We start from the raw sequence: 11185 nt of genomic DNA on the forward strand, positions 1-11185 counted from the left end.
TAGTAACGATCATGACGATTTGAATCGTTGTTTCAACTTGCCCCGCACCACACATTTCTATTTGCCCCGATGGATTGAAAATGCGTATCAATTTCAAACGTCCAAAATACAAAAAATAAACGGGTCTTCCATCGATTTTTCATAATCATTATGCGTATTCAACATTGAATGATTATCTACTTTGAAAATTTGATGAAAAAAACTCTTCCAAACATCATTCTGAGACCTGTTTCATTGGCACGTCAAAAATTTGGTTTGAATTTTGCAAAGGGCGAAAAATAAACAATGGCAGATATTGCTTTTAGTGGCTGCAATCTTCCGGGAATGGCAGTCAGAAGGTGTGTTTAGGGGAGTAGTTTGTTGAGAAAAAAAATCGGGGCACTCGGCCATTTCTGATCTTAATTACAGCTTCCGTTTCAACTTACCCCGCATTTCAACTTGCCCCGGTGTACCTTATCCAAAAGTCCACGGTAAAATTGAATTTTTCAGCCATTGATTTTTTCATCCACGCCGGTTCACGCCGCCGATAAAAGTCAACGGCGCGCCGCCGTGACGCCGCCGCCGCCGGGGCAAAAGTGACCACCACGCCGCCGCCGCCGATGATATGACCGGCGCACAGGTCTAAGTGAATACCATACAATTTACTAAGTTGTCTGAGTGGAGCTTTTTAAAAAATCTAATGAACATCCATCGAGGTGCTCCATGATAAAAACTACCGAAAGAGCTTTTGGAAATTCTTTGGGATTGTTTTATTATGTTTCAGGGAGAATTCTGAATTAGTTTGGAAAATTTGGTGAGGGGAATAATTATCTTCAGAAGATATACTAAAACATTTTCACTGAGGTAATTTTCAAAATTCGCAAACGCCAATCAGATTATTTCCTGATAAAACATTGTTGTAGAAATATCAAAAGCAGCGAATGTAAAACTGAAACATTGCCATTGACAAAAATATTGTTCTCCTCTTGCGTCCGAGTATGGTTATGGAAAATCGAGTAACGTTTAATAGGGAATATCGCCACTTACGTTCATGAGGTAAATCATGTGATACTTTTATCCACTATCACTCTGTCTATCAGTAATTTGACAACCAATCAATGACTTTATAAGCCCATCATCAAATGGTAGTTCACGAAATGTATTTGAAACATTACCTTGTTTGGAGATGAGGCTATGGAGTGCCATCATAGGTCCACAAAGATAATATTCAGCGTTTTCAAGCTTTAAAATATCTAATTGTTGGTTAAACATTTATATTCTGTTTTGTTTTTTGTTGAACTGTTCTGAACTATGGTCCATTTCATCCATTTGATTCAGTTTCACATCGATTCATTTCATATCATAAGCACAACGACATAATTTCTTTAGTTGAGGTACATGACTTTAACGCTACTGATAAAAAACTAGAGCAAATTCAAAACGACCTCGACACAAAACTACTCAAACTAAATAATCTAAAATTTTAAAAGAGACTAAAAACTATTTGGATCAGGTCTCAACAGTGATTATTTTATGTTTGAACTACATTAAAGATGTGCTTCAAACATAAATATTGACAAGAAAAGTGATGGATGTAGTCGAATCTATCACTTTCCAGGATTCTTCCACGGACTGGCTGTGTATGTGTAGACTAGACTAGAATTGCAAACAAACATTTTATGCAACAGCTCGCACATATTTAACAGGTAGTTCGAAGATGAAAGCAACGCTGATGATTTGAACGGTGTGACTCAAAATGTGTGCTAACAGGCTAATTGTTTATCAGAAAGTGCTCATGCGTCCGAAGTTTGAATTTGCACGGTATTTGATTTTCATCAACCGTTATTTTGCAGTTTTTATCATACATTTTCGATCCGCGATCCATACGGCAACAAAAATTTACCAACTTATTTGTTGAATCGATTTCCCGTTTCTGGGTCAAAATCAGTTCCGACCACACAGAAGAAGCAACTGATCTGGAATAGGTGCTGATAAGAAAACAACGTGATTACCGGAGCACAACAAAACAAACTGGTAGCATCATGTGTTTTTCCATCGCTTCACAACCAGTAAATGCCTAGAGAGTATGGAAGAAAAGAACGAGAAAGGATTTCAAAGGAAACGATAAAATTATCAATTTATGGCCGATTGATGATGTTTCAGCAAAAACCGAAATGAGCCAACGAAGAAAAAAAACACACAAGAAAAGCCTTCCGGATTCAACAGTCCTCTGCATCGCGGTGGGTATCCGTAGTCGTTGGAGGTTGTGCAAACATGGGTTCAACGATTTAATAAAGAGACAAGCTTGTTTTTGCCTCATATCCGGAGGGCCCCTAATGGGATTGCGGATTGGAGAATGTGAATCAAGGGAGCAGTAAATTTGCTATTAATGTGTTTGCCTCGGGCGAAGCATTGTTAATTCACCTTGTTACATATTCTGCTGGAAAACAATAGCAATTATTTCAAGTTTCAAGAGGTTGCTTGAAGCGTTCCAGGCCTGGAATAATGAGAAGGAAAACGCGTATTCAGATATGTCCAGAATAAGACCTTTTTCCTGTCTCCGAGTATTGTATTCATACTGCTTTGAATCCTTGATTAGTGGAATTTTGACAACAGGAGAATCCGTTAATTAGATTACGAGCATTCACAGATTAACGAATCGCATTATCTTAGAGGTGTCCTTTTATGATTGAAAGCATTATCATATTTATTTGTGATCTTGGAAAGCATTGATAAAGTGAGACCGATTTGCTTAGATACTCAATCGTTTTTATCTTGAAGCAATGAATATTGAAAGCAAATAGTAATATTTATGTAGGGGAACTATTCCGTTTTCCATCTCACTGAATTCATTAATCATTTGTTTGAGATACTGCATAAGTCCATTTTACACTATTTCGAAAAAACATCAAAATGCTCAGTACATTCAAAGTTAATTGCCTATATGCCGGGTATTAAGCCACCCGGAGTGGAAATTAATTACTATGTCTGAAACTTGATTATGCATATGTACAACATGTGATAGATTTAGTTCGGAAAAGGTATTGGAGGGTAACCGCCCCTTCGGTGGGGTTTGATCCCACGACCCCAGTTCGCATGACAGGTGCTTTCCCTACTAAGCTACGAAGGACCTCCGTCGTCTACCGCAGCTTAGCGGGTACTGATGAAACCAAATTCCCAGCACCAGGTACCAGCCGATCTCTCGCAATACATTTTCAGAACTAACTCTCTCAAATGTATTTTTGTACACAATGTCAACCAAGTAGGATGAGTATTTAATATTGTCCGGCTCCTACACACTTGCTTCATCAGCAACGGCGCTCAATGAAGTAGGGTTGTGTGAGGTTGTGCCAGTTTGGTCGTCAGATCCCAACACGACCACACAAGCGAAGAGAGATCGCCACTCGAGATCAGTACATTCAAAGTTAATTGCCGTTTTGAACAAATTTGCACCGAATCTTTCGATTTCTTCGACACAGATCAATAGTTTTTGGCAAAACTCAACACCCTGGGGCACTTTCAGTGCAAAAATGTAAGCAGTACTCCACAATTGCTCCTCAAAGTACGTGGACATATGTAGTTTTCAAACAAACGAAAAAAATTTCATACATTCCTGAACAAAAATATTTTTTTCGTATTATTTGCCAGAATACGTATTTTTGGACGAGGATTCAGAATATATAAAAAATTCATTTTGGCCAAAATGTTACATATGCAGTTTCTCAAACAAACGGTTCATATATTCATCTTATCGTAAAATAAACGAAATGTCAGAAAATCTACAGTCCGCTGGTTGGGTTATATATATATTTTTTTAATTTCTTTATTATAGTGATTTTTTCGATGGAATAAGAAGTTCATCACTTTGATTGGGTTATAAATGCTTGATTTCCATACCTTTATGACTGGAATTGCAGTACTGAGTATACTTCTACAGAAGTCCTTTAGTTTTTCAAATACTTTAAACATAATAAAACTATCCTTTTCGACTGACACTACTAGCTGAATTCCGTTTCCAAAGGAAACAAGCTCTAATCTCACGCACGATCTGGACCAGATGAATCGGTAAATCACCTTCCTGCCAGCTCTATTCTTTATCATCCGAAGCGAAAGTAGGCAAATCAACAAACGCAAACACAGCACGTCATCGAACGCAGCACACAACAAAATTGCGACCAGATTTAGCGCTTCTGAACAAATGGGGCAAACGACTATTATAGCACTCCTCTTTGGCCAAACATTTTATCATGTACTCACTGATTCTCAAGGTCTCGAGTAATCTTTGGGCAAGATTATTACTTTCATAAGTTCATCAGTGACGGAAATGGAATACCCGTCGGAAATACCAGCTGTTACCTTACCAAAACCGCTAACAATAAAACCTCGAACCGGTGTTCTACTGGTCATCGTATACACAGGACCAACAACGTCAGATCCTGCCTGTAGGCTAGACCGGATAGTCAACGTGTTATTGTCTACCACCGGTCGAGTTGTCGTGCTAGGGAGAGTGTTTGTGTCTTTCCTATCCGTGGAGTAAACAATGGCGCGGGCTTCACATTTTGGCCTTGCCGAAAATAAACAAATACGAATTTTCTCACACCTTAATCAGAGGAGCAGCATCACAATGTGTATTTGCGGTGGCTTCAGTGCCGTTCGAGTTCAATTGATTCCAATCGGAACGTGATGCAGCATTTCCGGTCAGACTCAGCAGCGTCGGTGTGTTCTGCTGGTCCTGGTCCCGGATCCGGTCGTCCTTTGTGATTACAATCGACGGCTAACCGGTGAAAACGGTGATTTAGTTGGCGGCTCTGCTGCCTACGCATCACTGGATAAATATTGTCTCCTACTGGGGCTCAGACACCAGGCAATGAACTGTAGACCAGTCCGAAAATGGGGAATATGATATCTTATGTTAGGTAATTATTCCATATTTTGATAAGAATTAAATCAACTTGAGTGTATGAAATTTAAAAACAAAGCTTGAGAAGACAAAATGAAAATTAATCGGGCAACTAACAACTTTGACGGATTACCAGGCACAATCAAAACAAACACATTCTTTGCCTTAAGCGTTTTTGTATCAAATCTTACGCCATCTCATTGTATTAAATCGGTTTATTTGGTTTCGCTTACGATCAATACATCACGGTGTGTTTGTCCGAAGAGGCTTATTTTCAAAAAAATCAGTATATCTAAAACACTCACTACACGAAAGTATAGGTTTTCCTCTTTGACGTAGGTGCATTTTTAAAATGTTCTATCGGGGGTCATTTTTCCATACATTTTTGGGGGGGTTAAATTGGCTATCATTTGAGATTTCTATGGAATTTGCACCAAAAATAGTGAAAAAAATACAAATCGTTCTAGATCCCCCGATAGAACATTTTAGTTTACCCACTATATGAAAGAGGACAGCATCTACTGTCACGTGGTAGGTGTTTCAGAGATACTGATTTTTGAAAAACAATGTTTCCCCATAGACACACCGTGACATCTAAACGACTTTTGTTGGTTCCTCCAGCAACAAATATATGCATCGTGTTCAGTAGTATAACTTCGACTCACACAATCTTCCCGAATCCGTCCAACTTGATGACGGACGAGGACGTAGATAACCATAGTGTCAATTCCTCTAATATCACCCTTTGCTAGATCTATTATACCCTTCTACTCGTGTTTATGTGATAATAATGTATCACGTTTTCATAATACAGAACGAGGATTATAATAGTCAAGTTACCGGAGACTATCTAATCAAAATGTTCAGCATACATTTTTTTTGTCAATATAAATTTGGCATCAGTCTAATAAACAACGAAACCGCCCGATATCGCGAAGGCGAGTCACAAATTGTTCTCTACCGTACGGTTGTTGTTTTGACTACGAACAATAACAGACACGTGGTTTTCCACAGCCGCAAACCGCACACGATTTGTTATCAATCAATGCAGGTGGCATTCAAATTAGGCTTCAACATCCGAAACATTTGTTAAGAACATGTTGGATGGAATCTGCTTATGGCACAAACACCGACTTGTCACGTGGAACTCTTAGAAAGTTCACAAACTTACCTGAAATTATCTAAAAATTGCTGGAATTTATTTTTCTACTAAATAAAAGTTAACATCTTAAATGATACATTAAAATGACATATATTTAAAGTTTATTATTCCAACACGTTTTAATTTGTGAAGCGACTTTTTTAAGATTTACTGTGAATAAAAAAGTTGAATATCTCGTTGACGAATTGGGAATTCGTACTGCATATATCACAGAGGAGGGATCGTAGATGTCCAATGAACTACTATTTAGAATGCTTCCATCGTTACTAGTGAGAAGGAGAGAGGGCAAGCGCTCAGTCGGCAAGGCAAAACGTTGGACTCTAAAACCGGTGAATCGGAGATGCCGTAAGTTACCTCGAGACCCAAACGGAACCAAGATGGATGCGACGATGCCTATAGAAAACGTGACTAGTCAGCAATCGGATCGGTAGTCCAAAGCAACTTCTTCCGCACCGCTACAATATTCACAAAACCACATGGAGATCACCCAGTGTAGAGACGGAAATCCAAATCGTTGGATTATTCTTCTCAGAAATGGCGAATGTTCGTACTCCCCATCGTCCGAATACAGAAGCTTCCGAGTGGAAGCAGCCTCTTGTGAATAACATATAAAATATCACATGTGTCAATGTGTGCTGTTCGGGACCTGTTCCCATGGAGAACTGAACTGTGACTTGACTTCAGTTCCTAACAGGTCACGGATGTTCCAGACCACAAGATGTATCTGAAACGGCTGAACACTATCTGTTCCCATGGCCTCTATTTGATGCGGAGAGGAGACCGATGTGAGACCCGTGCGAAACGGATACTACCACCGATAACATCGTCGGAAGAATGTCACAAACCTGACGATACAACAACGCTCATATTGCTCATATATGAGCTCATTGCTCGTATTATTATTGCAGAATTGAACAACTATCTCGCTTTTGGGAAATCGAATCCTGCTGAACCATTCAGTAGAAGGAACCCGATGCTAAGAACACTTCGCAGCATCTGTCTTTCACTGCGCTTCGTAGTCCCACTCCCCTGCAGGTACGGCGTAGAGAAAGCTGACAGCAATACTACGAAACTTCGTGTACTGTGTGATGCCTTTTGCTCTAGATTCCTTAAATCAAGCGCTGATGATTCTGGAAGGAATTTCTCCGTTTTTTTAGTTCATCGATTTGTCACTAATGCGGATATCGAAATTCTTTTCGACAAATTCGAGTACACCCTTCGACCTATCATCTAGCGCAACTTACCATCCCGAACCTTCGAGTTTACTATCGTTAGTTATGGCACCGCATCTGCAACTTATCTGGAAACCAAATGTCTGAAGCAGTTGGCAAAGGACGGTTCATGTAGAAATACTACAATAAAAGATCGGTGAAGTCGCCATTTTGTTTCCAATCGAACCGTCAAAAGTGGTCCCAATTCGACTTGCTTACATTTTTCATCCATGGCAAATGCTGGGTAATGCGTACCACTGGTACTTCGCGTACCTGAAGGAATAAAATAGACCCCATCTCGCGGTCCTTAGCCTCTTACCCAGCAACTCCTATCCCTACCTCCCGCGGTGCTGGCCGGGATACGAGCAACCTTAGGGAAGATCGGGTAACCAACCACGGTGGGAACTATGGCTGTATGCTGACAGGGAAGGGGGGTTTGCTCCTCTCCGAAGGTGCAGATCTTATTGAGCGTCTGTTCTCCATGTCAGGATCGGCTCACAACAGCGTCTGTTCTCCATGTTAGGGGCGGCTGATCATCGTCCGAGTGCTAGCGAGGGACTCTAAGTGAAACTGTGCACCATGGTCCACCGGGAATAAGGAGGAATGGGCCTCCGGAAATTTAGGGGGTTTGGTGTCAGGCCCTGCCAGTCAGCCTTTAAAAAAACACACGCTACGAACAATCAACAAGAGAGTACGGACCGGAACCATCGGAGAAGACCACTGCGACAAAAGGACTAGCGATTGGAAACTCGGTTCGTGGAACTGTAAATCTCTCAACTTCATCGGGAGCACACGCATACTCGCCGATGTGCTCAAGGACCGTGGATTCGGCATGGTAGCGCTGCAGGAGGTTTGTTGGAAGGGATCAATGGTGCGAACGTTTAGAGGTAATCATACCATCTACCAGAGCTGCGGCAACACACATGAGCTGGGAACAGCTTTCATAGTGATGGGCGATATGCAAAGGCGCGTGATCGGGTGGTGGCCGATCAATGAAAGAATGTGCAGGTTGAGGATCAAAGGCCGGTTCTTCAACTTCAGCATAATCAACGTCCATAGCCCACACTCCGGAAGCACTGATGATGATAAGGACGCATTCTACGCGCAGCTGGAACGTGAGTACGACAGCTGCCCAAGCCACGACGTCAAAATCATCATAGGAGATTTGAACGCTCAGGTTGGCCAAGAGGAGGAGTTTAGACCGACCATTGGAAAGTTCAGCGCTAACCGGCTGACGAACGAAAACGGCCTACGACTAATTGATTTCGCCGCCTCCAAGAATATGGCCATTCGTAGCACCTACTTCCAACACAGCCTCCCGTATCGGTACACCTGGAGATCACCACTGCAGACAGAATCACAAATCGACCACGTTCTGATTGATGGACGGCACTTCTCCGACATTATCGACGTCAGGACATATCGTGGCGCTAACATCGACTCTGACCACTATCTGGTGATGGTTAAACTGCGCCCAAAACTATCCGTCATCAACAATGTTCGGTACCGACGACCGCCGCGATACGACCTAGAGCGACTGAAGCAACCTGATGTCGCCACTGCATACGCGCAGCATCTCGAGGCAGCGTTGCCGGAAGAGGGCGAGCTCGATGGGGCCCCTCTTGAGGACTGCTGGAGTACAGTTAAAGCAGCCATTAACGACGCAGCGGAGAACAACGTCGGGTATATGGGTCGAAGTCGACGGAACGATTGGTTCGACGAAGAGTGCAGACAGATTCTGGAGAAGAAGGACGCAGCGCGGGCGGTCGCGCTGCAGCAAGGTACCCGGCAGAACGTGGAACGTTATAGACGGAAGCGGAGACAGCAGACCCGCCTTTTTCAGGAGAAGAAACGCCGCCTGGAAGAAGCGGAGTGCGAGGAGATGGAACAGCTGTGCCGTTCTCAAGATACACGCAAATTCTATCAGAAGCTCAACGCATCCCGCAAAGGCTTCGTGCCGCGAGCCGAAATGTGCCGGGATAAGGATGGGAGCATCTTGACGGACGAACGTGTGGTAATCGAAAGGTGGAAGCAGCACTACGAGGAACATCTGAATGGCGCTGAGAGTACAGGCAGTGAAAGTCAAGGCAGCGGAGGAGATGACTACGTCAGTTCAGCGGACGATGGAAGCCAACCAGCCCCCACCTTGAGGGAAGTTAAGGATGCCATTCAACAGCTAAAGACCAATAAAGCAGCTGGTAAGGATGGTATTGGAGCTGAGCTCATCAAGATGGGCCCGGAAAAGCTGGCCACTTGCCTGCACAAACTGATAGTCAGAATCTGGGAAACCGAACAGCTACCGGAGGAGTGGAAGGAAGGGGTTATATGCCCCATCTACAAGAAAGGCGACAAACTGGAGTGTGAGAACTTTCGAGCGATCACCATCCTTAATGCCGCCTACAAAGTGATATCCCAGATCATCTTCCGTCGTCTGTCACCATTAGTGAACGAGTTCGTGGGAAGTTATCAAGCCGGCTTCGTTGACGGCCGCTCGACAACGGACCAGATCTTTACTGTACGGCAAATCCTTCAAAAATGCCGTGAATACCAGGTCCCAACGCATCATATGTTCGTTGATTTCAAGGCGGCATACGACAGTATAGACCGCGTAGAGCTATGGAAAATTATGGACGAGAACAGCTTCCCTGGGAAGCTTACCAGACTGATCAAAGCAACGGTGGATGGTGTGAAAACTGTGTGAAGATTTCGGGCGAACACTCCAGTTCGTTCGAATCGCGCCGGGGACTAAGACAAGGTGATGGACTTTCGTGCCTGTTGTTCAACATTGCGCTAGAAGGTGTCATGCGGAGAGCCGGGTGTAACAGCCGAGGTACGATTTTCAACAGATCCAGTCAATTTATTTGCTTCGCGGATGACATGGACATTGTCGGCCGAACATTTGCAAAGGTGGCAGAACTGTACACCCGCCTGAAACGTGAAGCAACAAAAGTTGGGCTGGTGGTGAATGCGTCAAAGACAAAGTACATGCTTGTGGGCGGAACCGAGCGCGACAGGGCCCGCCTGGGAAGCAGTGTTACGATATACGGGGATACCTTCGAGGTGGTCGAGGAATTCGTCTACCTCGGATCCTTGCTAACGGCTGACAACAACGTTAGTCGTGAAATACGTAGGCGCATCATCTGTGGAAGTCGGGCCTACTACGGGCTCCAGAAGAAACTGCGGTCGAAAAAGATTCGCCACCGCACCAAATGTGTCATGTACAAGACGTTAATAAGACCGGTAGTCCTCTACGGACATGAAACATGGACAATGCTCGAGGAGGACTTGCAAGCACTCAGAGTATTCGAGAGACGGGTGCTTAGGACCATCTTTGGCGGTGTGCAAGAAGACGGTGTGTGGCGGCGAAGAATGAACCATGAGCTCGCCCAACTCTACGGCGAACCCAGTATCCAGAAGGTAGCTAAAGCCGGAAGGGTACGATGGGCAGGACATGTTGCAAGAATGCCGGACAGCAACCCTGCAAAGATGGTGTTCGCTTCCGATCCGGCAGGTACGAGACGGCGTGGAGCGCAGCGAGCGAGATGGGCAGACCAGGTGCAGAACGACTTGGCGAGCGTGGGGCGTATCCGAGGATGGAGAGATGCGGCCTCGAACCGTGCATTGTGGCGTCAAATTGTTGATTCAGTGTTATCTGTTTAGATGTTAACTAAATAAATGAAATGAACATTTTTCATCCATAAGAAGCAAATCCACGAGACGAGCCAGACGAGCCTTGGGCTGAAAGTATCGATAATCAAGACATAAAAAAAGCAGGCAAGAAGTTCAAGTGCTCAGGGATGGGAAAAATCAAATTTTCAATGTTTGACCGTTACATTTTGAACTCTTTTTCCTTACTACCATCAAACCATAATGCCAAATATAAGATATAACGGAACTGTTGACAATTAGCTGATATTAGTAAAGATTAATGTT

General features: G+C 43.4%; 1 protein-coding gene across 1 annotated transcript in view; it reads right to left on the reverse strand.

Annotated features, from left to right (window-relative positions):
* The window catches only part of LOC134223045 (pickpocket protein 28-like), a 28399-nt gene extending 22801 nt beyond the window's left edge, over nt 1-5598 (reverse strand). The window contains exons 1-2 of the mRNA XM_062702182.1: nt 5545-5598; nt 4580-4753 (exon numbers count right to left, since the gene is read on the reverse strand). Coding sequence (XP_062558166.1) covers nt 4580-4753; nt 5545-5598 — 228 coding nt within the window. The remainder of the gene's footprint in view (nt 1-4579; nt 4754-5544) is intronic.
* Between the last annotated feature and the right edge of the window lie 5587 nt (nt 5599-11185).

Source organism: Armigeres subalbatus, chromosome 3 (assembly GCF_024139115.2).
Source record: "Armigeres subalbatus isolate Guangzhou_Male chromosome 3, GZ_Asu_2, whole genome shotgun sequence".
Classification (NCBI taxonomy): Eukaryota; Metazoa; Arthropoda; class Insecta; order Diptera; family Culicidae; genus Armigeres; species Armigeres subalbatus.